General features: G+C 52.5%; 1 protein-coding gene across 1 annotated transcript in view; it reads right to left on the reverse strand.

Moving 5' to 3' along the window:
- The window catches only part of CFAP100 (cilia and flagella associated protein 100), a gene marked incomplete at both ends in the record, with an annotated part of 49,362 nt that overhangs the window by 14,878 nt on the left and 7,383 nt on the right, over window positions 1-27,101 (reverse strand). The window contains 11 exons of the mRNA XM_082847439.1: window positions 2,011-2,162; window positions 2,240-2,288; window positions 4,292-4,415; window positions 4,492-4,524; window positions 4,764-4,945; window positions 5,327-5,407; window positions 5,596-5,759; window positions 5,832-5,899; window positions 7,446-7,632; window positions 9,431-9,531; window positions 21,662-21,775. Coding sequence (XP_082703565.1) covers window positions 2,011-2,162; window positions 2,240-2,288; window positions 4,292-4,415; window positions 4,492-4,524; window positions 4,764-4,945; window positions 5,327-5,407; window positions 5,596-5,759; window positions 5,832-5,899; window positions 7,446-7,632; window positions 9,431-9,531; window positions 21,662-21,775 — 1,255 coding nt within the window. The remainder of the gene's footprint in view (window positions 1-2,010; window positions 2,163-2,239; window positions 2,289-4,291; window positions 4,416-4,491; window positions 4,525-4,763; window positions 4,946-5,326; window positions 5,408-5,595; window positions 5,760-5,831; window positions 5,900-7,445; window positions 7,633-9,430; window positions 9,532-21,661; window positions 21,776-27,101) is intronic.

A 27,101-nucleotide genomic window follows, 5' to 3' on the forward strand; every position in this document is an offset into this window, starting at 1 on the left:
AATTCTTTTTATACGTTGTTGAATTCAATTTGCTAACATTTTGTTGAGGATTTTTACATCTCTCTGTTCACGAGAGATACTGTACTTTTCTTGTAATGTCTTTGTCTGGTTTTGTTACTAGGTAGGTTAACGCTGAATGCTGGTCTTAGAGAAGGAGTCAGGAAGTATTCCCTCTGTTTCTATCATCTGGAAGAGACTGCAGAAAACTGTTATCTCTTCCTTAAATGTTTGGTAGAATTCACCAGTAAATCCATCTGGCCCCGGTAACTTGTGTTTCGGAAGGTTTTTTTGTTTTTTTAAATTCTTATTTATTTATTTTTGGTTGTGTTGGGTCTTTGTTGCTGCACATTGGCTTTCTCTAGTTGCAGCGAGTGGGGGCCACTCTTTGTTACAGTGCACAGGCTTCTCATCGCGGTGGCTTCCCTTGTTGTGGAGCATGGGCTCTAGACGTGTGGGCCTCAACAGTTGTGGCACACAGGCTCAGTTGCTCTGCGGCATGTGGGATCTTCCCAGACCAGGGCTCAAACCTGTGTCCCCTGCACCGGCAGGCAGACTCTCAAACCCTGCGCCACCAGGGAAGCCCATGGAAGGTTATTAATTATTAATACAATTTCCTTAAAAGACAGGCCTACTCAGATTGTTTATTTGTTGTATTTTTAAAGTTTTTTTTTTAAAGATTTTTTTGATGTGGGCCATTTTTAAAGTCTTTACTGAATTTGTTACAATATTGCTTCTGCTTTAAGTTTCTGGTTTTTTGGCTGTGAGGCATGTGGGATCTTAGCTCCCTGACCAGGGATCGAAGCCACACTCCCTGCATTGGAAGGCGAGGTCTTAACCACTGGACCACCAAGGAAGTCCCGAAGTTTTCTTTTTCTTTTTTCTTTCTTCCTTATTTTATTTTAGAAACGATGGTTGAGTTCATGTAAGTTAAATGCATATGGGCTGTGACTCCTCTGGAAATAAACTGTTGGTGATCTTGGGGATGGCTCAGCTGGCTGAAGACCAGCTACCAGACAGCCCCTCCAGGATTCTGCCGTGAGGCCTATGGGTGCATGTGTATGTCCTCTAGCAGGTTCTTGGAGTCTGGGAGGCCGCCTGCCTCTCCCCAGCTCATCTCGCTTTGTATCTCTGCCACTTCCCAGGTTCCAGGAAACAGTCTTTCCTGAGAGCCTACGTTTCTGTATGATTCTGGAGCCCCTCAGGAGGAAATTCTCCAGGGTAGATGCAGCCCAGCAAGACTGAGCCCTGAAGAACATGGTTCCCCCGGGACCTCACAGCCTCGGGCCGGCTCCCACCTCAGGGCGTTTACACGTGCCTTCCCCTTGCGTGCAGCCCTCTTCCCCCGAGATCCCCATGTGGCTTCCCGCTGCTCAGGAAGTGCCTGGCTTAAAGGACGCCTTCCCCTGGAAGCCTCCCCTACCCTCTCCCATCTGCTGCGACCCTCCACTTCGGCCTCCTGCTTACGTCACTCTTTCTTTTCCTCCTAGCATGTGTTACTACCTACAAGTCAAATCTGTGAGCCTCTAAGTCTGCTCCCACGGGCTGTCAGCTCACGAGGCAGGGCCTTACCTTATCCCTGGAGAGCCTAGGCCCCAGCCTGACCCAGAACAGGCGCTCAGCCACTGTCTGGGAATAAACGGATGATTCCTGGCTCCCAGCAGGCCTCACGTGGTGCCCCGGCCTGACCCTGCCCAGACCAGCTCTGGGGGGCCTAGTGTCAGCAATAAGGCCCTGCGCGAGAGGGCCTTGGAGATCTCCCCCTCTGCGTACAGGCTGCTCCAGGGTGGGGAGGGGCCTGACCCGCTCCCAACCCCAGCCCCCCGCCCAAGAAGACACACCCTCTTCCCAGAGCCAGGCCTTAAGTCTGCAAATGGAGCTTTCCAGAAAACTGAAGCCATGCACAGGGCGGGGAGTGCACAGCCCAGCTCCCAGTTGCTGTGGGAGGTCCCAGGAGGAAAGCCAGTGACAGAGCCCCCTCGCTGCCCGGGCGCCCGGCGGCGTGAGACCTACATGCGGATCTGGGTGTTTTTCAGGGTGAAGCTCAGCTCTTCCAAGGCCTCCTCCATCTCCTGGGTGTTCTGGACCAGTAAGAGGTTCTGCTCTTCCAGGTTCACGAAGACATCCAGGAGCTGCTGGGGCTCCGTGAAGTACAGCTGCAGCTCCTGCAACCAGAGCCACGTGGAGCTGCTGGACGGCGCGGGCCCGGCTCCTGCGGCCCCCGCCCAGAGCGGGCACTGACCTCCCCGTCGCTGTCTGGGTCCTCCTGCACGGGGAGGGTGGAACAGGCCCTGCGGAGACACGGGGTCGGGGAGGCCTGAGGGCGTGACGCCCGCCCCTCGCCCCCTCCTCTGTCCCTCAAGTTGCCGAGAAGGTGGCGCTGGGCTCCTCTCGGCCCCCAGCTGTCACACGGCAGCCAGGGGGAGGGGGTCAGCACCCAACTAGCTCCTCTCATTCCGGCCAGACTACAGCTCGCACCCTCGGGGCCTGTGAGCCCCCATCCCGAGGCGGCGCCGCCCCTCCCCACCGGCTCCTTCCCGCACTCCGGGTGCTCAGCAGCTGTGCACCTGCGGCTCCCCATTCACCGTGCGCCTTTTCTGCCCACCTCCTCTGTCAGATTCGGCCGTGCCACGTGTCCTTGCTGGTCCCACGCACAGCTGTTGTGACACGCATGCGACGGGGCAGGGACCATGCTGGGCGGGCCCAGAGGCCACAGGAAAGGCTGCTTGGGCCGCAACACTGCAGGGGGCCCTGGACCGACCTCAAACCCGCTTTCGTCACCCCTCCTGGCCTGCTCCAGCCTGCACCCTATGCAGACACGCAGGTTCTGCTGGCCCCGGAGCTGGCGAGGGTGGCTTGCAGCCGGGTAGAGCTGGGCCGAGGCCTGAGAGACTCCAGGCCCCGACCATCGTGAAGTACGGAGATGACAGCGCAGGGCCCACGCCGACAGCTAACACACTCCCAGGCCTGTGCCCCACCCCGTCTGCACATTGATGCCCATTCGGCAAATGAGAAACACGCTCCTCAGAGAGCCAGTCACCTGCCGAGGTCACCGCTAGGACACTCTTGGCCCAGAAGGTGCCCTTCTAAGAATCCTCCTTCCAGGAGGACAGAGCCTGGGGCTGGGCTGGACTTTAGCCCCCACTTGCCCTCTCGGCCGAGTGCCTCGTGCAGCCCACAACCTGCCCACACGTGCTCAGTGGCCCTGGTCACATGGCTAGTAGAGGGCGGGGCCCAGACCTCTGTTCTCAGGGTCTGTCCCGACAGAAGCCTGCTGCTGGGAGCTCCAGGGCTGAGGGCAACGTAGGGCGAGGAGGCACACACACGTAACCTCTTCAGCTGGAAACAGCACCCCCGACAGGGGTTCCTGGGACCAGAGTCAACCTGCTGCGTGGCTTGTGCAGTTGGTGATATGTCCACAACACTACAGTATCAGAGAAGGAAGTAGCAGGAGACCCAAGTGCAATCATGGCCGTGCTTTGCTGAAACTTCCTGGACTCTGCAGCCCTGGCCCCGAGGGCAGGTGCTGGAAGCGGAGCCAGGGCTCCAGCTTCTCCTGGCTGCTCAAGGCCCCAGTCCCCTCTCCGCTGCGTGGGCAGCACTGCAGGAGGGGCCGGGGTTTGGGGTGGCTGGGCTGGAGGAGCGAGGGGACACGGAGGAGGGAGTGGGGCAGGAGGTCTGTCCCATTGTCACCTGTCACAGCTGGAGAACAGCGGGCATGGAGGGGGGGGTGGAGAGGCACTGCAGGAAGGGACCCAGGAGAGCCCAGGGGGCTTGGGGGTCCTAGAGGTGGGTGTCGGAGGGACCACGGGGCAAGTCACCGGGTCTGGATCTGTTTGATTTGCTTGTCCCTTACCATGTTTTTTTAAAGACTTAAAAGTAACTGTCACAGTTAAAATTTGGGACTTCCATATGAAAATCCAGACTTCCTGATTCTCTTGAAAGGCTCGGAGGCTCTGCCAGCCGCCAGCCGGCACTCCTGCCACAGAGGGCGTGGGCAGGTGCGTCCTGTCCCAGGCGCCCACCTAGCTGCTTCATCTGTGTACCTTTGACTGTCCCACCAGCGCCCAACTGGGCCACCCCAACTCAAGTTCACCAAATCAGACAAAAAGAAAGCTTTGCTTGGGAAACATCTCGCTTTTCAGGCTTAAGTCTGACTCCAGACCGTCCAGGCTAGAAACAGCCCCTCCTGACCCTCTCACCCCGGCTGGGGTGCCTCTGGCCGGAGCCACTGGGGGCCGCTCCGCAGCAGGCCAGTCACCTCCATCACCCGCCCCCCACCAAGCCCACTCACCTGGGGCCCAGCCTGCCAGGCCCACTGGGCCGGGGGCCCCCCTGGTGGCTGACAGTGCTGGGCCGGACCTGCCTCAGCTGCGGCACCTGCAGGAGCTTGGTGGCCTTCTCTGGGCCCTGCTCCTCTGGAGGAAGCAGAGGAGGGCTGTCCATCTGCCCCAGCCCGGAGCAGGGCCCCTCCAACCTGGGGCAGCCACATACCTCTGAGATCTGTCTGGCCCTTGATCTCTGGTCCTACAGGAAGCACGGGAGGACTCTCAGATGGCTCAGGGGCACAGAGTTCCCCAGGACCCTCCCCGAGGTCCCCCTCAGCGGCAGGAGGAAGGTTTGCTTTGACAGTCCGCGATTCTCCCAGGAGTGTGTGGGCTGAGCCCGGGGTGGGGGGGGGGTGGCTCTGCGAGCAGGGGAAGGGGCCTGGAGCCAGCTGGACACAGGCTCTAGGAGCACCCGGCACGCCCTCTCTCTCCTGCTACCTTTGTCCCCGAGTGTAGAGAACAGCACGTTCTCCTCGGAGGCCTCGACCGCCTCCCTGGTGCTTGTGAGAGATGAGCGCTTTCTCTCCTGTCCCTCCAGCCACTCCTTGGGCGACAGCTTGTACAGGAAATCCTTGTAGATCTTGTAACGCTGCAGAGTGTCTTCAAATTTGGAGATTTCACTAGACCCGGGAGGGGACGGGCAAAGTCAGGCTCCGTCCCTGGGCCCCTAGGAGGGGAGGCCGGGCCCAGAGCTCCCAGGCCTCCCGAAGGACAGGCGCCGGAACTCCGTGTGCGGGGAAGGAGGCCGCCCTGCCGGGACCAGCGCGGCTCACACCCCGAGTTGCAGCCGCTCTCAGGGTGGAGCGAGCCCTGCCCGGTGGTGTGGCCTCAGGAAGGCCCCCGACTCTCTCCTGGCCTCGGTCACCTCATCTGAAAAGCCCCACAGGGCTTGGGGTCCCTAGAGAGCCGAGGCTCGGAGGTGTGTGTTGTGTGGGGCTCCTCCGGCTCCCGGAGGTGTGCTGGCCCGGAGGGCGCAGGGCCAGCTTGGCGCCTGACCTCACCTCTTGACGATCGTGATCTGGTTGGTCAGATCGCGGATCTCCAGGATCGTCTCCATCTTCGCTCTGGTCTCCTTCTCAGCCCTGGGGGTGGGGCGGGGAGGGAGCCAATCACAGGGTGTGCAGGAGGGGCGTGCACTCTGCCTTCAGTCAAGGCGGGAGGCGGGGGAGCTGCCAAGGAGGGGCCTGGCTGGCTGGGTGGTGGGTGTGCCAGGCTGGGGTCGGGCTGGGTGGGCGGTGGGTGTGCACAGGCTGGGGTCCGGGCAGCTCACGCTCTCAGGGCCTGCAGGGAGCTGCGGTCGTTTTCCCTGAGGAACTCTTCAAATCGAGCAGCGTCCTTCTCCAGAAACTTCTCCGCCCGCTCCAGCTTGGCCTCCTCCTTGGCCGCCAGCCTCTCCAGCCGCTGGATCTCGTTCCGCTTCATATCCAGGGCGTACTGAGGGCACCGAAGCGGGAGTCACGCTCCGCACAGGGACAGCCCGCTGGGCCCGCGGGGCAGCCAGCCTACCTGGAGGAGGAATGTTTGCCGCTTCTGGGTGATGTAGCTGTGTATGTCATCAGGTTCCATCTTCCTTTCTGCAACAAGAGGCACGAGGCATCTGGGGCGGGCAGGAAGTGGGAGAGAGACCCAAGCCTGCAGCCTTGGGTGGGCACAGCCAGGCAGTGCGGAGCCGGCCTGCCGGCCTGGTGCTACACCTGGCTGTGAGGCCCAGATTACTACAGGGATTGCGAGAGAGCCAGCTCTGGCTCCAGCAAACGGAAAGCAGGCTCTGCTGACATAGTACAGCCTCCATGGCTAGAGACTGGCCAGGTGGGAAGTCCTTCCGTATGTCTGACTCGAGTCTCTCTTGCTGTAGCACCCTTCTCACCTGGAATGAAGCTCTGGACACGCCCACCCTGGAAGTTTTACCGGGCTGGACTTAATAATAAAAGGTCTATGGGCCAGGACAGCGAGAGAATGGGGGCGGTGAGAGAAAGGTGGGGCAGCGTGATCTCTCCTTGGGGTTCCCTAAGCACACAATGTGGGCAGCAGCTAAGTCTACCCTGGCAGGGTTTCAGCCAGGCGGAAGTTACGTGTACCTTCCGGAGTACAAGTAGGGAGGCATCGCAGCTGGGCTCAAGGCCCATGCGGGCCTCCTTCCCTGCCTTTCTGGAGAGGAAGGCCTCCAGCGGTGGATGGAACCGCGGGGCTCTCGGCCTTTTCCCTCAACTCCTCTCCTTTCCCGAAGAAGCCGGTGTGTACACAAGTTCCGTTTTCAGTCTTGAGGTCTGGCCCGGCCTCCCCGGGCTCCTCACGGGAGGTCAGACCTGCTGGGTCCAGCTTTCCCCACCCCGGTGCCACTTGCCGCTCCCACGCCTCAGAAACGGACAGTGAGGCAGAGACAAAACACACGCAGCGCTGCTTCCCTGGTGCAGAGCTCCACACACAGAACGCCCAAGCAAGCTCAGGGCCTCCCACCCAGAACAACAAGCCTCGGGCGCCAGGGGTAGAGGCTGGCGGTCTCTCCATGCTCAAATTCCCATTCAGGGCCCCTGTAGCCCATGGGGCCCAGGGCTCTCGGATCTCAATTGCTTCTTTCTAGTTTACTGGTTTATATTTCACTGGCAGAGTATTAGTGCATTTTTAGTACTTCAGATTTCCTACCGGGTCATAAAAATAATAACAGGTCACACACACACATAGCTCCCTCTCACTACCTGCAGTGTCTGAAGACGTTGAACCCGACCACCCATGAGTCTGGTGCTGTTACCAGCCAGGAGCGGAAGCTGCGGTACAAAGCCGACTTGTCCGGGACAGAGAAGCCATTCAATGCTGAAGCTCAGATGCTCGCCGCCAAGGGAAGCGCCTACGTTTTATACATTGTCCCGCCTGCGTTCACTGCAGGTCAGCATTCAGAGTGCGTGCAATGCTGGGATTCAAAGGCTTTTAGAGCAGCAATCCATGTGGAATTCATCCTTGTACCCCGGGAGGCAGAGGTCAGGCACAGAGAAGACCCCGGCCACACACGCACACTGCACCACAGCCCCGCATCTCCCGAGCCCTTTAAACGCACTGCTCAGACCGCAAGGGCGAAGACGGGATTCTGGGGCGTCAGGGCTGCGGGCGGGGGGAGGGGCACACCTCGGGTCATGGAGAGCTTCCAGGCCGTTTGCTCGTGGAAGATGCGTAGCTGCTCTGCACGCGCCCCCTGCTCCGCCACCTCGTCCTCCTGCTGCAGCTCGCGCCGCAGGCTGGCGTGCTTGGCCGCCACGTTGGACGAGTAGGTCATCTTCTCGTGCACCCGCAGCTTCTTCTTCTGCTCCCGATCCTGGGGTGGGCCGTGTAGGGCAACGGGGTCGGGCGGGGTCGGGCGGGGCCGGGCGGGGCCAGCCACCCACCCCTCTCCCGCCCACCAGTCCTCTCCTCGGCTCCCCGTCCGGGGCAGCGGGGGCGGCGGGGGCTTCGGAAGCGCGCACGGCGCGGAGGCGCGCACTTGGCCGGTGTGGCGGCGCGCACGTGCGGAGTGACTGGCGGAGAAGACCCTGGGGCTGTGAGCCTGCGGGAACTGCTCTGGGTACCTGAGCACAGCTACCCAGCGGTTGACAGGGAGGCGGGGCGCCAGATGAACCACAGGATGCCAGCTCAGATACGCATTCCAGATCAGTGGTGCAGGGACACACTCACTAGACATGATCCTCGTTTGTCTGAAGTTCACACTTAAACTGAGTGTCTTGTATTGTGATTTGCTAAATCTTGACAAACCGACGTTGAGGGAAACTAGATCCTCGGAGTTTCCAAAAGAAACTGGAAATCCCAAGTTTGATCCGCAAGCTCCCTACTCACTGTGGGCAGCCCGTGGCCACATGCGGGGCTCTGCACCTCCCTACCTATTCTCCACCCTGCCTGGCCTCTGGCCAGCCACCCCCAGGACTGCATCCGGCCCCAGCCCTTCACTGGGGAGGGTCTCGGGATAGGGTGGGGCGAGGGACTCTTCTTCTGAGGCCTCGTGCCCAGCCCCTCCTGCTGTCCAAGTCCTGGGCATCTTGCTGCCCGATCAGATAAGCCCTCACGTGGGTCTTCATTTGGCTTCCTGCTGGCCCTGCCGCGTGCAACACCTATTCCACCTCTAGTCTGTGGCGGGACCCTACTTTGCACGTCCGTGTACAATGAAGGTGGGAAAATGTCACGCGCTAGAATTCCAGTGGCAGAAGGTCTGCAATTTAAAGACACGGGGCAGCTGCTTGGGGTCAGTGTGAGGAGGTCGGGGCTGTGCTGGGCGGAGGAGTGTGAGGTGGCGACAGGGGCTTTGGAAGGAAGGCAGAGGCTCCCTGAGGCTGCGTCAGGCTGGGAGAAGAACGTCCAGGCTGTGCTGGCACTGGTGGAGAAAGGGGAAGTCCTGTGTGCGCGTGTTGCCATGAGTGCCGCTCAGAGTGGCTCTGTGCCTCTGTCGCTCCGCCTTCCAGGCAGGAGGTGGGGAACACCGACGGCACCGCCTGGATCCTAGGCACAGGGGCGGGGCTGGAGGACCTGCATGTCCCTGTGTGTCCTTGGTCCTGCTCTGGGTCACAGAGGGAGCCACTGCTCTAAGGAATCTCACATGCTGAGCCCTGAGTCGGGGTGGACACAGTCAGCCCATGAGGGAGCCCGGGACGCAGGCCTTGCCTGTGCGTGTGAGAGTGTGTCCCAGAAACACGGCCTGGGGCGTGTGCGTGTGTGTGTGTGTGTGTGTGTGTGTGTGTGTGTGTCTGGCCTCCCAGAATTCCAGTGAGGGGGACTGTGCAAGGTTAGAGCATGCGGGAGGGTTCCTAGGGCCTTGAAGGTCAGGGAGAGTCTCAGGAGGGGACAGCGCCTCATGCAGGCGACAGCAGAAGTTAAGGCATGTTGGCTGAGGCTGTAGCCACAGAAACTCCCCCACCCTGACAACAGCCCAGGAACAGTGGTGATGAAGCTGGTAAGACAGCGGGACAAGAGACCTGGGGCCAGGCAGTTGCGAGTGGTTTTCATCGCAAGTGGTGAGCCATTGACTATTCCAGAGTGAGAGAGTGACCTGAGCAAAGGGCAGTGTGGCTGCTGCCGTGTGAGGGAGGAAGGAGCTGCGGGCAGGCTACTCCTCGACAGATACTCACTGATAGAGACTCACTCCGCTCCTGGTGTCTGCGCAAGAAGAAATCCAGGTCCCCAGACACATGGAAAGGATTAGCTGACGGGTCAGGAACAATCGCAGACCCTGGGGAGGGAGACGCCTCGCTGGAGAAACAAGCCAGCTCTTCCAGCCGGTGATCTGGGCCTCTGGGGTCCCGGCACCCTCCCAGCCCAGCAAGGGAGGTCCACGAAAGCACAAGCGAGCAGCGAATGTTCTCTTAGATCCAGCTGTGCCTGAAGTCCACCCCTGGACCTTCCAGCTCTGGTTTAACCTGTTTGGACTCGGGCTTCGGTCCCTGCCATCTGAAAGAGACCTTGTGAACACAGACCTTCCTGTGTCTCAGACCTGTGCTATGTTCCTGGCCCTCTGTCCTCTCTCGCTTAAAGTCTCGGGAACCCCCAGTCCATAGGGGAGAGAAGCTCCACCTGCCCTTTGTAAGTGATGGAAGCAGCTGACCCTGGAGCTGAGGCACCTGCCTGCAGGGGGCAGGGGGAGCCCTGCGCTTTGTCCTTGCAGGGGTCTCCCTGAGCCTCCCAGGGGAAGGCTGAGATTGGGAGCTGGTGAGGGCAGAGTGCCTGAAGTCTGGGAGGGCAGGGCAGGAATCTGGGACGTGAGGGCTGCCAAGGATTCCAATCCTGCTGCCTCCCTCCAGTAGTAAGGGGGAGATTCCCACAGCACAGCTCACCGGGGGAGATTCCCGCAGCACAGCTCCCGGTGTCAGAGAAGATGGAACCCAGGGTAAGGGGGAGATTCCCACAGCACAGCTTTCTGGTGTCAGGGGGAGATTCCCGCAGCACAGCTCCCGGTGTCAGAGAAGATGGAACCCAGGGCACCAAACTAAGGGCGTAAAACTACGTTGCTTCCTCCCCCACTACCCTTGATTTAGAAGAAACAGGGTTCATTGTTAAAAAAAAGGAAATCTCGGGCTTCCCTGGTGGCGCAGTGGTTGGGAGTCCGCCTGCCGATGCAGGGGACACAGGTTCGTGCCCCAGTCTGGGAAGATCCCACATGCCGTGGAGCGGCTGGGCCCGTGAGCCATGGCCACTGAGCCTGCGCGTCCGGAGCCTGTGCTCCGCCACGGGAGAGGCCACAACAGTGAGAGGCCCACGTACCGCAAAAAAAAAAAAAAAATTCGAAAGTAAAAGAAAATATCATATATAAAAAAGAACTCCTCCATTTTAAACAACTGCTGATAACATTTCTGGGGGTATTTTTTTCCTAATACTTTTCAATACACATTTTTGATAATTCTATATCTTCCTTAAAAAAAAAACCGAAACACTTTAAAGTTACTAACTCTTTGTGGACAGCATAAGGAAATATTAAGGGCTACCGTAACTCACTTCTTCACGCGGCACACTCACATGGCAAATGCGGGCCCCACGGCACCGCCCTGGACATCCTGAGTCCTCCACTGCGCCATCGCTGACTGGCCCTCGGAGTGACTTTCCGAAGGGAGGCTAGAGGGCTGTGAGCAGTTTCCAGGCTTCAGAGACTTAGGTTGACCTGCCTTCCTGGAGGTCGGTCCCGTTTTACGCCCTCACCCCCAGAAAGAGGATGCCGTTAAAGGGACATGAAGTTATGCCCTAAGAGTCTCAAAGCACCTCCACACAAGACGTGTGTCAGTTCCCACAGCGCAACGAGCTTGCAGTGGAGAAGCGTGGCAGCCTCCACACCAGCCCGGGTGAGAGAAGTCTGCATCCTGACCCCGGACGTACCCAGGACGTGCATCCCTCATGAGGAGGGGTCAGAGAAGCCTAAATACGGGCACGCTACAAAATCTTTTTTCAGCTTTTCTGTAAGAATTAGCTCCTATCAGAAAAGAGTTTTAAAAACTGAGTTGTGCTCAGGCTGAGAAGGATAGAGAAAAGTTATCTGCTCCTGGCCCCAGCCCACGGGAGGGAGTCAGCAGGGGCTGTGTCATTCCACCCTGCTTGCTGGCAGCGCAGCCCGCCTCTGTGGAAGAGGTTAACTGCAGTAGTTAGCAAGGACTAATGTTCGTAACGACCCAGTGAGGTGGGAAACACTGCAGCCCACGGGAGGGAGTCAGCAGGGGCTGTGTCATTCCACCCTGCTTGCTGGCAGCGCAGCCCGCCTCTGTGGAAGAGGTTAGCTGCAGTAGTTAGCAAGGACTAATGTTCGTAACGACCCAATGAGGTGGGAAACACTGCGACCCCTGTGAGGAAACAGAGGCACCGAGAGGTTAGAAGCTCCCCGAGGCCACGCAGCCGTGAGTAGCTACTCCGAGAGCAGCTTCCGAAGCAGAAACTGCAACTGCATTCGGGGAAGAGGGAATGTTTAGCACTAACGTGAAGGGAATCAATGGGTGATGTGAAGACGAGCCCCAAACCCAGAATGGTGATCATTCCAGGCAGACTGTTCCAGAAACTCAGTCGGTTTAACATTTACACATCAAGCAACGTACTACACCCCATTAACAGAATGAGAAGAAAATGATACGATCATTTCAATAGATGGCAGGAAAAGTGTTTTTTAAGATTCAAAACTTACTTTGAATAAAAGTCTTAGCAACCTAGGAACAGAAGCAGACACCCCTGATCTGATCAAAGGAAGAATGGTGAGCTGACTCATGGTCCCCAAAGACGTCCGTGCCCTCGTCCGCAGCCTGTGACTGTGTTCCCTTATATAGAAAGGGGGTTTGCACATGTGATCACAGACCTTGAGACAGGAAGATGGTCCTGGATTATCCACATGGGCCCAATGTAATCACAAGGGGCCCTACAGGACGGAGGTCTGGAACAGCAGCAGGCAGAGTGGCAGCAGAAGCAGAGCTGGGGAGACGCCGCGGAGACGGGAAGAGGCTGCTCTCGGGGGTGGAGGAGCGCAGGCGCCTCTAGAAGCTGGAGAAGGCGGGAAACAGATTCTCCCCTGGAGCCCCAGAAGGAGCCAGCTCTGGAGGCGCCTTGATTCCAGCCCTGTAACATTCATTTTGGACTTCTGATTTCTAGAACCCTAATAAACGTGTGTGTTTTAAACCACGGAGTCTGTGGTAATTTGTTACAGCAGCAATGGGAAACCGATCCGTGTAGCCACAAGAAACCGCTAGGTAAAATACTCCCCCCCAACATTGGACACAAGGCACGGATGCCTATCTTAGCAGTGTTGTAATGAGGGTCCTCAGGATGCCACAGGCGAGAAAACGAATAAAAGGTGTAAGGATTGGAAAGAAAGGTGATGGAGTAGGGTAGAAAATCCAAAACACCTACAAACAAAATGGATACAGTTCGATCAATTAGAGATGGTTTGCAGATCTTCTTGTGAAACGAAAAAAGAATGCAGAGAAGATACAATAAACCTATGTCTTCATGACCCTGGGGGTCAGCAAAGAGTTTTAAAACAGGACTTGAAAAGTACTGACCATGAGGAAGTGATCGGTAAATTGAACTACAAAAGTAGAAACTTTGGTTTATTAAAAGGCACCACCAAGAGAGGGAAGGCAACCCACACAGCAGGGGGAGGTATCTGCAATACTCAGAACTGGCGAATGATTTGTAATCAGAATATGTAAAGAGCTCCTAGGAATCATTAAAATAAGGAGGCAGACAACCCAATAGAAAAGTGGGCCGAAACAGGAGGAACAGGTGCTTCACAGCACAGAGTCATCAATGCCCCATAAACATAAGTAATTCCCCTCGCTGGTCACAGGGAATGTGAGATACTAATGCACACCCAAAGGATCAGGTAATACAGAAAGGAAGTATGTGTGCCTGGTGTTGGAGAGGTGTGGAGCAACTGGAACCCTCACACCTGTTGGTGGGCTGTGAACTGCTACAGTCACTCTGGAAGATTGTTCAGCAGCAACTACGAAAGTTTAGCATCCAGCCAGCAATTCCACTCCTCCCTACACACCCAGGGGAAACAGCCCCAGAATGGCACACACAAGAATGTTCACAGCGGGGGGCCCTCAAGATGGCAGAGGGGTAGGACAACGTGGAGTTCACCTCTCCCCAGAAACGCATCAAGAATACATCTACGGGGCCTCCCTGGTGGCACAGTGGTTGAGAATCCACCTGCCAATGCAGGGGACACGGGTTCGAGCCCTGGTCCAGGAAGATCCCACATGCCGCAGAGCAACTAAGCCCGTGTGCCACACTACTGAGCCTGTACTCTAGAGCCCGCATGCCACAACTACTGAAGCCTGCACGCCTAGAGCCCGCATGCCACAACTACTGAAGCCTGCACGCCTAGAGCCTGTGCTCTGCAACAAGAGAAGCCACCCCAGTGAGAAGCCCGTGCACCACAACGAAGTGTAGCCCCCATTCACCACAACTAGAGAAAGCCCGTGCCCAGCAACAAAGACCCAATGCAGCCAAAAATAAATAAATAAATAAATAATACATTTTAAAAAAAAGAAAGAAAAGAAATGAGGACAGTCTCAGAGACCTCTGGGACAACATTAAACGCACCAACATTCGAATTTTAGTGGTCCCAGAAGAAGCAGAAAAGACAAAGGGCCCGAGAAAATACTTGAAGAGATTATAGTCAAAAACTTCCCTAACATGGGAAAGGAAATAGTCACCCAAGTCCAGGAAGCACAGAGTCCCATACAGGATAAACCCAAGGAGGAACAAGCCAAGATACATATTAATCAAACTAATAAAAATTAAATACCAAGAAAAGTATTAAAAGCAACACGGGAAAAGCAACAAATAACATACAAGAGAATCCCCATAAGGTTATCAGCTGATTTTTCAGCGTAAACTCTGCAGGCCAGAAGGGAGTGGCAGGATATATTTAAAGTGAGGAAAGGGAAAAAACTTACAACCAAGATTACTCTACCCAGCAAGGCGCTCATTCAGATTCAACAGAGAAATCAAAAGCTTCACAGACAAGCAAAAGCTAAGAGAATTCAGCACCACCAAACCAGCTTTACAACAAATGCTAAAGGAACTTCTCTAGGCAGGAGGGGGAAAAAAAGAGGCCACAAGTAGAAACAAGAAAAGAACAAATGGGAAAGCTCACTGGTAAAGGCAAACATACAGTGAAGGCAGGAAATCCTCCATACACAAGTATGATATCAAAACCAGCAACCATGAGAGAGGAGAGCACAAATGCAGGAAATGGGAATTGCATTTGAAATTAAGAGACCAGCAGCTTAAAACAACCTTGTATATAATACACTGCTCATGGGAAATGCAAGCCAAAAAACTACAATAGATACACACAAAAAAAGGAAAAGCAGGGACTTCCCTGGTGGCACAGTGGTTAAGAATCCGCCTGCCAATGCAGGGAACATGGGTTTGATCCCTGGTCCAGGAAGATCCCACATGCCGTGGAGCAACTAAGCCCGTGCGCCACAACTACCGAGCCTGCACTCTAGAGCCTGTGTGCCACAACTACTGAGCACGTGCTGCAACTACTGAAGCCTACACGCCTAGAGTCCATGCTCCACAAGAGAAGCCACCGCAATGAGTAGCCCCTGCTCGCCGCAACTAGAGAAACCCCCGCGTGCAGCAACGAAGACCCAATGCAGCCAAATATAAATAAATAAATAAATTTATTTTTTAAAAAAAGAAAGAAAAAGCAACCCAAACACAACACTAAAGATGGTCATCAAACCACAAGAGAACAAAAGAGGAGGGGAAGAAAAAAGACCTACAAAAACAAACCCAAAACAATTAAGAAAATGGCAATAGGAACATACGTATCGATAATTACCTTCAATGTAAATGGATTAAATGCTCCAACCGAAAGACACGGGCTCGCTGAATGGATACAAAAACAAGACCCGTATAAATGCTGTCTACAAGAGACCCACTTCAGATCTGGAGAGACACACAGAGACTGAAAGTGAGGGGATGGAAAAAGATATTCCATGCAAATGGGAATCAAAAAAAAGCTGGAGTAGCAATACTCATATCAGATAAAATAGACTTTAAAATAAAGACTGTGATAAGAGACGAGGAAGGACACTACATAATGATCAAGGGACCAATCCAAGAAGAAGACATAAAAACTGTAAACATATATGCACCCAGCATAGGAGCACCTCAATATGTAAGGCAAATGCTAACAGCCATAAAAGGGGAAATCGACAGTAACACAATAATAGTGTGACTTTAACACCCCACTTACACCAATGGACAGATCAGCTGGACAGAAAATTAATAAGGAAACACAAGCCTTAAATGACACATTAGACCAGATACACTTAATTGATATTTCCAGGACATTCCATCCAAAAGCAGCAGATTACACTTTCTTCTCAAGTGCACACAGAACATTCTCCAGGATAGATCACATCTTGGGTCACAAATCAAGCCTCGGTAAATTTAAGAAAACTGAAATCATATCAAGCCTCTTTTCTGACCACAACATTGTGAGATTAGAAATCAATTACAGAAAAAAAAATTGTAAAAAACACAAACACCTGGAGGCTAAACAATATGTTACTAAATAACCAATGGATCACTAAAGAAATCAAAGAGGAGATTTAAAAATACCTAGAGACAAATGACAAAGAAAACACAACAATCCGAAACATATGGGACGCAGCAAAAGCAGGATCTAAAGGGAAGTATTACAGCAATACAATCTTACCTTAAGAAAACAAGAAAAATCTCAAACAAACAACCTAAACTTACACCTAAAGCAACTAGAGAAAGAAGAACAAACAAAACCCAAAGTTACTAGAAGGAAAGAAATCATCAAGATCAGAACAAACATAAATGAAATAGAGACAAAGAAAACAATAGCAACAATCAATGAAACTAAAAGCTGGTTCTTTGAGAAGATTTACAAAATTGATAAAACTTTAGCCAGACTCATCAAGAAAAAAAAGGGGGAAGACTCAAATCAACGAAATTAGCAATGAAAAAGGAGACGTTACAATGGACACCACAGAAATACAAAGGATCATAAAAAACTACTACAAGCAACTCTATGCCAATAAAATGGACAAGCTGGAAGAAACGGACAAATTCTTAGAAAGGTACAACCTTCCAAGACTGCACGAGGAAGAAATCAAAAATATGAACAGGCCAATCACAAGTAATGAAATTGAAATTGTGATATAAAATCTTCCAAAAAACGAAGTCCAGGACCAGATGTCTTCACAGGAGAATTCTATCAAACATCTAGAGAAAAGTTAACACCTATCCTTCTGAAACTCTTTCAAAAAATTGCACAGGAAGGAACACTCCCAAGATCATTCCACGAGGCCACCATCACCCTGATACCAAAACCAGACAAAGATATCACAAGAAAAGAAAATTACAGACGAATATCACTGATGAACATGACACAAAAATCCTCAACAAAATACTAGCAAACTGAATCCAACAACACTTTAAAAGGATCATACACCATGATCAAGTGGGATTTATCCCAGAGATGCAAGGATTTTTTCAATATATGCAAATCAATCAGTGTGATACACCATGTTAACAAATTGAAGAATAAAAATCATATGATCATCTCAATAGATGTAGAAAAAGCTTTTGACAAAATTCAACACCAATTTATGATAAAAACTCTACAGAGAGTGCAAATAGAGGGAACCTACCTCAACATAATAAAGGCCATATATGACAAACCCACAGATAACATCATACATCATCGATGGTGAAAAACTGAAAGTACTTCCTCTAAGATCAGGAACAAGACAAGGATGTCCACTCTCGCCACTATTATTCAACACAGTTTTGGAAGGCCTAGCCATGGCAATGAGAAGAAAAAGAAATAAAAGGAATCCAAATTGGAAAAGAAGGAGTAAAACTGTCACTGTTTGCAGATGACATGACGGTATACATAGAAAATCCTAAAGACGCTACCAGAAAAATAGTGGAGCTCATCAATGAATTTGGTAAAGTTTCAGGATACAAAATTAACACACAGAAATCTCTTGCATTCCTATACACTAACAACGAAAGATCAGAAGAGAAATCAAGAAAACAATCCCATTTACCATCACATCAAAAAGAATAAAATACCTACGAATAAACCTACCTACAGTTGCAAAAGACCTGTACTCAGAAAACTATAAGATACTGATGAAAGAAATAAAAGATTACACAAACAGATGGAAAGCTATACCATGTTCTGGGATTGGAAGAATCAATACTGCAAAAATGACTATACTACCCAAAGCAATCTACAGATTCGATGCAATCCCTATCAAATTACTAATAGCGTTTTTCACAGAATTAGAACAAAAGATTTTATAATTCGTATGGAAACACAAAAGACCACGAATATCCAAAGCAATTTTGAGAAAGAAAAATGGAGCTGGAGGAAGCAGGCTCCCTAAATTTGGAATATACTACAAAGCTACATTCATGAAAACTGTATGGTACTGGCACAAAAACAGAATTATAGATCATTGGAACAGGATAGAAAGCCCAGAGATAAACCCACACACATATGGTCACCTAAACTATGACAGAGGAGGCAAGAATATACAGTAGAGAAAAGACAGCCTCTTCAATAAGTGGTGCTGGGAAAACTGGACAGCTGCATGTAAAAGAATGAAACTAGAACACTCCCTAACACCATACACAAAAATAAACTCAAAATGGATTAAAGACCTAAAGGTAAGGCCAGATACTATAAACTCTTAGAGGAAAACACAGGCAGAACACTCTTTGACATAAATGACAGCAATATCTTTTTCGATCCACCTCCTAGAGTAATAAAAATTAAAACAAAAATAAATTAATGGGACCTAATTAAAAGCTTCTGCACAGCAAAGGAAACCATAAACAAAACGAAAAGACAACCCTCAGAATGGGAGAAAATATTTGCAAATGAAGCAACCGACAAGGGATTAATCTCTAAAATATACAAACAGCTCATGCAGCACAATATCAAAAAAAAAACCCAATCAAAAAAATGGACGGAAGATCTAAATACACATTTCTCCAAAGAAGACACACAGATGGCCAACAAGCACATGAAAAGCTGCTCAACATCACTAATCATTAGAGAAATGCCAATCAGAACTACAATGAGGTATCGCCTCACACTGGTCAGAATGGGCATCATCAAAAACTCTACAAACAATAAACGCTGGAGCGGGTGTGGAGAAAACAGAACCCTCCTACACTGTCGGTGGGAACGTATCAATAAATTGGTGCAGCCACTATGGAGAACAGCATGGAGGTTCCTTAAAAAACAATCCCAGGCAATCCCATGCCTGGGCATATATCCAGAGAAAACCATAATTCTAAAAGATATGTGCACTCCAATGTTCATTGCAGCACTATTTACAATACCCAGGACATGGAAACAACCTGAATGTCCATTAACAGAGGAACGGGTAAAGAAGATGTGGTACATATATACAAGGGAATATTACTCAACCATAAGAAGGAATGAAATAATGCCATTTGCAGCAACATGGATGCAACTAGAGATGGTCATACTGAGTGAAGTAAGTCAGAAAGAAAAAGGCAAATATATATTGCTTATATGTGGAATCTAAAAAAAGGGTACAAATGAACTTATCTACAAAACAGAAATAGAGCTACAGATGTAGAAAACAAAACATATGGCTACCAGTGGGTAAGGTGGGGGGAGGGATACACTGGGAGATTGGGATTCACATATACACACTACTACATATAAAATACATAACTAATAAGGACCTACTGTATAGCGCAGGGAACTATACTCAATACTCTGTAATGGCCTGTATGGGAAAAGAATCTAAAAGAGTGGATATATGTTTACGTATAACTGATTCACTTTTCTGTACACCTAAAACTAACACAACAATTGTAAATCAACTATACTCCAGTAAAAATTTTTTAAAAAACTGAATGTTCGCAGCAGTATTATTTGGAGTAGCTAATAACTGGAAGCAACCTAAATGTTCACCTGTAGAAGAATACACACATTGTTGGCGCATGTACACAGCAGAATACGCACCACAACAGCGAAGGACTCCTGCTACGTGCATGTCAGATGTGATGCTGAGAAAGAAGCCGGAAGCAAAAGAGCACAGGCTGTGATTTCACTTGCACAAGGGTCAGGAGCAGATAAGAGGATTCCACGGTGATAGCAGAACATGGGCTGTCCTTGGGGGAACGGATGGAAAAGTTCTAGATGGTGAATATGGGGTGGAGGCTGGACACAAAATTGTACACATTTATCAAAACTTATCAAACCGTAGCCTTGAGATTTGTGCATTTCACTGTAATGAATGATACCTCAGTGAAGAAACACAGACAGACCACAGTGTGCAGCCCTGACCCTTAATGTAACGTTCAGTTCAGTGCAAACATCACAGGTAGAAGAAACTGTCAGGTGAATGGCTGGTGGGATGTGCGATGCAGGGTCAGGCTGTCACACCTGAACCCGCAGGTCACTGGGTGGTCCACCACGAGACAGCTGAAAGCACAGAGCCCACCCAGGAAGGAGTCTGCAGACACAGGGGAACACGGATCCTATCAATCATCCTGGGTTAATGTCCAGCCAAAGGAAATGGGGGGCCCAGAGAAACAGCTTCAGTGACACCATCAGGAAGCGAACAGACACGTTTGTCTCGGGGACGTTCTATAGGATAATTAACGCCATTTCTCTACAAGCACAGAAAATGAAAAGACGTGGAAAGGGGCTCAGCTTGATTCAAAGAGACCGAAGATGCTCGGATCTCATCTGACTCCCGATTAGAATAAGTGTTCTATGGGAAGAGGTTTTTGAGACAATTGGGTAAATCTGACGATGGCCTGGTTAACTGCTTACGGGCTTGTAAGAAAAGATCCCTACATTTGAAAAATGCACACTGTAGGGATGAAATGACGTATCTGGAATTTACTTTAAAATATCGTGGCAAAATCTGCAGCAATGTGGATGCATCTAGAGATTATCACATAAGTGAAGTCAGAAAGAGAAAGGCAAATACCATATGATATCACTTATATGTGGAATCTAAAATATGACACAAATGAACCTCTCTATGAAACCGAAACAGACTCACAGACATAGAGAACAGACTTGTGGTTGCCAAGGGGGAGGGAGTATGGGGGAGGGACGGACTGGGAGTTTGGGGTTAGTAGATGCAAACTATTACATATAGAATGGATAAACCACAAGGTCCTACTGTATAGCACAGGGAACTGTATTCCATATCCTGGGATAAGCCATAGTGGAAAAGAATATAAAAAAGAATGTATATATGTGTATAACTGGGTCCTTTGCTGCACAGCAGAAATTAACACAACACTGTAAATCGACCATACTTCCATAAAAAAATAAATTAAAAAAAAAGTAAAATATTCTGGCAAAGACAAAAAAAAACAGAGAAAAAGGACGGATGAAGCAAATGTGGCAAAATCTTGTCTGCCTCCAATCTGGCAATGAGCACACAAGTTCATGGACTTCAGTCTCTACTTCTGGGCAGGTTTGGATTTTGGTAACTAAAACAAAGAGGAATTGGGGTTGGGGCAGGGTGGACTGGGAAGCTTGGCCCCAGGGTGGGAGCTCGGCCTGGGAAGGGCAGGCTCGGGGAAAATGCTCACCTCTGCACATCTCTGCAGAAGGATCAGACTGGCCTGTAAGGCCGGGTTGGGGGTGGGGACAGCAAAGGAACCAGGAGGGAGTCCAGGAAGCCAAGGCGTGGAGGACACAGCAGGGGCTCAGAGGATGAGGCACATGCAGCCAGCTGCCTCCTCTTCCTTCTCCTAACAGGTGGCAATCACGTGCCTCATTGAAAAGCTACACTTCTGAGACTCCCTTGCAGATACTGATGGGCCCATAACCAATGGAGTGTAGGCAGAAACTGCTGGGTGGGGCTTCTGGGGAAGAGGTCTTCCAAGATCTGAGTTAGCAGGTGGGCAATTTTGCCCTTCCCTTTGCTCCTTCTCCCTGCCTGGAATCAGATATGATGGCTGGAGCTGCCACAGCCATTTTGTGACCATGTGACAACCTTGTGGTTGAAAGGCCTGAAAATAAAGATGGTGGATCAGAAAGACTTGGGACCTGGTGACCTGGAAGATTTTGTAGAACTGCCGTTGGTGGAGCTCCATGGAGCCCTGGTCTGCCTCCCACGTTTCTCATTACAGGAGGAAAAATAAACCCTACTTTGTGGTTTATGTTCCTATCATTTCACGCTTCAGTAGCCCAATTCCGAATGGAAACAGAAGCATCTCTCTCTGTCTGTCACACTGAAAACGAGGTCTGAAGGCATCTGGGTGCTGAGGGAGAGAGTCTGCCTCCCACCAACTGGGACCTCAACTCCCAGCTGCAGAATTACCTTTGGTTTTTTCCCCATGTTTCTTTTTTTCTTCAATGACTGAAGAAGAACTATTGTCCACGGATTCCGGGCTCTTCTCTGGGGAGACACAAAAGTAAGGGCCACAGCAAATGACTCATTGGCTTGGTACAGCTGTGAACACAGTGTGAGGCTGGGGAGACCCCAGATACTAGGACTCCAGTCCCACGGTCTCCCCTACCAGCTGACCCTCAGTTTCCACACTGGAGAGGATTATGCTGACTTTGCCAGGAGGCTGTGAGAACTGTGCAAGAGAATGGCCACAAAAATTCCTAGCACACGTGCCTGGCGCACAGAAGGCGTCTTGTGCGTCCCTTTCGGCACCCCTCTCTTTGCTCCTAAGGGCAGAGCGGGACTGTTTTTCATGGAGGCCACGGCCCCTAAGCCTTTGATGCCCACCCAGCCAGCCCTTGGGCCGCAAGCCTCCCAGGGCTTCCGAGGGCTGCAGCGGAAGACGCGGAGACCCCCTGCCCACTGCTCTCTTGTCCGCTGACACCACAGCACCAGCGGCAGGCAGGCAGCAAAGGGACTGCTGGAGCCAAGGGGATGACGAGGGGGAGAGGGACCTGCTGGTCTGTTGGGATGACGCTCCCACATCAGCACTGAATCCCCCAGAGCTCCTCTGCTCGCCAGGCATCCCCAGAAGGTCCTGCAGGCGCCTGCATCTCAGCAAAAGCGGTGCCCCAAGCTTCCCCCAGACGTGCCCCCGGGCCCCCTCCTACTCCCCTCAGCACCTGCCCCTCACCAGCCTCCGCTGCCCCCCAGGCCCTGCTTGACCCCCGAGGCCCAGCGCTCGTCCTCGACGTGCCTTTCCCGCCACCGGGGCCCGCGCCCACACGCCCGCCCTTCCCACGTCCTGCCCCCGCCCGGCTTCTTCCCGGCGTCCGGCCGCCCTCTCTCCCGTGGGACGACGGCAGCTCACACCGCCCGGCGCCTCCCCAGGCTCAGCCCCAGACCGGTCGCCACGTCCAGTCCCCACAAAGCTCGGGACACCCGTGCTGCTCCTCAGGAACCGAGGAGACAAGACGCGAGAGTTGGGTGTCACCCGAGGCCGAGCGGGGACGTCACAGGCCCGACGCCTGCTGGCCCCGACCCCCTGGGCAGTGCTGCCCTCTGGAAACGCCCGTGGCCCCGGTGCCACGAGAGAAAGGCGTGGATCTGTGCTTCCCGACGGGGCTGTGAATGGGGTCAGGCCCTCCCCATCCTTGGGCTGGGGCTCCGCAGGGATCAGGGCGAGACCCTCGAGATAGCAGGTGCTGCCCGGCGGCCCCCAGCTCCACTCTCCCCTCTGGCAGAACCAGAGAACGAGGGGTGCGTTCCAGGCGTCCTCCCGCCACCCCCAGCGCCGCCCTGAGCTCTGCTTCCTGGGTGCTGTTCCGAGCGGCCAGCCTGGGTCCTGTGCCTGGCCCTCTGACCCGCCATCCCCCTTCTAGTTTATCCCAGAGACACGTGGGAATCACGCACAGGTGTCGACTGCCGCGCCGGAGGGAAAAGCGAACACTGGGAAGGGAATTAGCCCTCAGTAGAGGAGGTGTGGTGGATGCTGGTGTGTCATTCCGTGGGCACAGGGCGTGGATGTGGACGGTTAAATGGATGTGCACGTGGAGGGCGGCTGCCCAGATCAAGCCCCGGGGGGTGCTCGCTGAGCCGCTCTGCCTCGTCCCCTGCCCCCCGCACTTCAGCCACCCAGCCTCCCTGGGCCCCTCACACAGGACGAACGGTTCCTGCCCCAGGGCCTTTGCACAGAGGGGCTCCCCGACTCCCGCCACACCGGACAGTGTGAATTTGCTTCTCTCCCAGCTCCTGTCTTCCTCTCTGAAAGCACCCGAGTCACCTGTTGCTTCCTTCTGCCTTCCACCCCTGAATCCCAACCTCACGAGGCTGGTTCAGCCCACAGCCGTCCTGGTACCCAGTGGAAGCAGTTGAGGAACTGGCACAAACGAAGGAGAGCGTGCAGGGGTGTGAGTGTTCCCTCACAGCCCTCGGGTACAGGAAAGTCACAAACCTTTAGCTCCTGGGATGCCCACCCTTCCCCTGCAGGCAACTGTACACCGGCCACCAGCTCCCCTGCCAGCCTGGGCTCAGTGGGGCGCGGGGAGCGCCAAAGCAGCCACGCCCACAGCCCAAGAGGAAGGGAGCGGGAGCCCCTGCTAGCGACGTGTCTCTGCCTGCTGCGTGCTCGTTGGCCACCTGCGCCTCTTCCGTGGAGAAACGTCTATTAAGCTCTTTGCCGACTTTCTAACTGGGTTGTCTGTTTTCACTCGTTGTTGAGTTTCAGGGCTCTCCGTGTGTTTTGGATATTAACCTCTCATCAAAGCCTTCCTTAAGTGTCCGGCTCCCAAAGCCGGGGAAGGGGCCGACAGACATGGCAGGGAAGTTATGGCAGCTGTGGGGCTGAAAGAATGACCAGCCTCTGCGCGGCCCCTCAGCAATGAAACACACAGCCCCCATCTGGGACGACGAGGTCCTTGCTGCCCACCCTGGCACCCACAAGCCACGGCGGGAACTCAGGCCACCCTCCCCGCTGCTCCGGGACCGGAGACTGGGGACCGGCAGCCCCTCCACCAAATGCCAGAGGTCACCAGCATCTCCCAGCCTCTCCATTTAGTTCTCTCCCGGAAGCCGCGGAGCTCGTCCGGGGTTCTGACAGTTCCTGCCTGCTCAATGCTCATTTGTGTGGAGAGAGTGACTCCCAGGTCCTCCTGCTGGGTCGCCTCCCGTGACGTCACCCCATTCACAGATATTTTGTTCTTCTGGACGCCAGTGTGGACGGAACTGCCCCTTAATTTCCATGTTGGATGGTGCACTGCTGGTGTATAGAAACACAACTAATTCCTGAGTGCTGGTCTTGTACCCTGCAATGTTGCTAAATTCATGTATTAGCACAGGTAGCTTCCTTGGGGATTCCTGGGCATTCTCTACATATAGGATCTGTGAACAGAGTCTCCCCTCTTCCGTCCCCATCTGAAGCCCTTTTACTTCCCTTCCTTGTCTGAATGCCCTGGTGAACCTCAGCACGGTGTTGAAAGGCACTGATGAAAGCGCCTGGTCTTTGGGGAAACCTTGCAGCCTAACAGAATTTTACTGAAGGCTTTTTAGGTGCCGGGTTCTGAAGACGCAGCAGGGTAAGAGGTACAGAGCAGCCCCTGCCCTCATGGAGCTGACACTCTACTGGGGAGAGAGAGAAACAAGGTAAGTAGGGAAAGGCCAGGCAGGTCGGGGACGTGCTAAGGAGGGAACAAAGCCAGGCACAGCGAGCAGAAGCGCGGGGAAGGTGCGGCCGCCCCGTGACTGAACTGCACGCGGGGCTCACTGCGGGGCCTCACGCTGAATAAACTCCTGAAGGGAGTGAGGGGGACGGAGCCTCAGGGGGACGGCCTTCTGGGCAGGGGACCCTGCAGGTCTGTCCCAGCAGCACAGGCGGCCAGTGGCGCGAACGGGACGAGCACAGAGAGGACAGCTGCCTACCACCCTCCCCCCAAACTCTCCGAAAGCGGGCGACGCCTCCGTGTCCTCGACCTCTGCACCCCAGCCCGGCACAGAGCAGCTGTGCTCATGCCCGGCCCGATCTTGCAGCTCCCCAGATGAAGGTTGGGTCACTTAAAACCAGGGCTCCTAGGCAGGAATGTACAGTGGAGAAAGGACAGCCTCTTCAATAAGTGGTGCCGGGAAAACTGGACAGCTACATGTAAAAGTATGAGATTAGATCACTCCCTAACACCATACACAAAAATAAGCTCAAAATGGATTAAAGACCTAAATGTAAGGCCAGAAACCATCTAACTCTTAGAGGAAAACATAGGCAGAACACTCTATGACATAAATCACAGCAAGATCCTTTCTGACCCGCCTCCTAGAGAAATGGAAATAAAAACAAAAATAAACAAATGGGACCTAATGAAACTTCAAAGCTTTTGCACAGCAAAGGAAACTATAAACAAGACCAAAAGACAACCCTCAGAATGGGAGAAAATATTTGCAAATGAAGCAACTGACAAAGGATTAATCTCCAAGATTTACAAGCAGCTCATGCAGCTCAATAACAAAAAAACAAACAACCCAATCCAAAAATGGGCAGAAGACCTAAATAGACATTTCTCCAAAGAAGATATACAGATTGCCAACCAACACATGAAAGAATGTTCAACATCATTAAGCATCAGGGAAATGCAAATCAAAACTACAATGAGATATCATCTCACACCAGTCAGAATGGCCATCATCAAAGAATCTAGAAACAATAAATGCTGGAGAGGGTGTGGAGAAAAGGGAACCCTCTTGCACTGTTGGTGGGAGTGTAAATTGATACAGCCACTATGGAGAACAGTATGGAGGTTCCTTAAAAAACTACAAATAGAACTACCATACGAGCCAGCAATCCCACTACTGGGCATATACCCTGAGAAAACCATAATTCAAAAAGAGTCATGTACCAAAATGTTCATTGCAGCTCTATTTACAATAGCCAGGAGATGGAAACAACCTAAGTGCCCATCATTGGATGAATGGATAAAGAAGATGTGGCACATATATACAATGGAATATTACTCAGCTATAAAAAGAAACGAAATTGAGCTATTTGTAATGAGGTGGATGGACCTAGAGTCTGTCATACAGAGTGAAGTAAGTCAGAAAGAGAAAGACAAATACCGTATGCTAACACATATATATGGAATTTAAGAAAAAAAAATGTCATGAAGAACCTAGGGGTAAGACGGGAATAAAGACACAGACCTACTAGAGAATGGACTTGAGGATACGGGGAGGGGGAAGGGTAAGCTGTGACAAAGCGAGAGAGAGGCATGGGCATATATACACTACCAAACGTAAGGTAGATAGCTAGTGGGAAGCGGCCGCACAGCACAGGGAGATCAGCTACCGCCTGGAGGGGAGGGAGGGTGGGAGGGAGGGAGACGCAAGAAGGGAGAGATACGGGAACATACGTATATGTATAACTGATTCAGTTTGTTATAAAGCAGAAACTAACACACCATTGTAAAGCAATTATACCCCAATAAAGATGTGAAAAAAAAAAAACAAAAAAGACAGGGCTCCTAAACCGCCAAAGTCAAGGACTGAACCCGGCCCCCATGCCCAGGGTCAGCAGCGGCGGGGGAAGGCACGTGCACACGCGCTGGCGGAGCACGCAGGCCGACAGCCAGGCCTCAGCAGGGAGGACCCCTCCCAGCAGCCCCCTCCCCCCACCCACACGGGGAAATACACTCGGCCGCTCAAGGGGTGGCCCCCAGGCCCCGCCCCCGCGAGGAGCCCCAGAGATGCGGGGACCAGCTGCAGGCCAGGTCTCCCGGAAGGGGCTCTGCACTGGGGTCCTGCAGCCCTGCCCCCACCAGCCCCGACTGGGGAGCCTGGGGCCCACTCTGGCGTTGCCGGACGCTCTGCCAGGCCAAGGTCCCACCAGGCA

This window comes from Leucopleurus acutus (assembly GCF_964270905.1).
Source record: "Leucopleurus acutus genome assembly, chromosome: 10".
Taxonomy (NCBI): domain Eukaryota; kingdom Metazoa; phylum Chordata; class Mammalia; order Artiodactyla; family Delphinidae; genus Leucopleurus; species Leucopleurus acutus.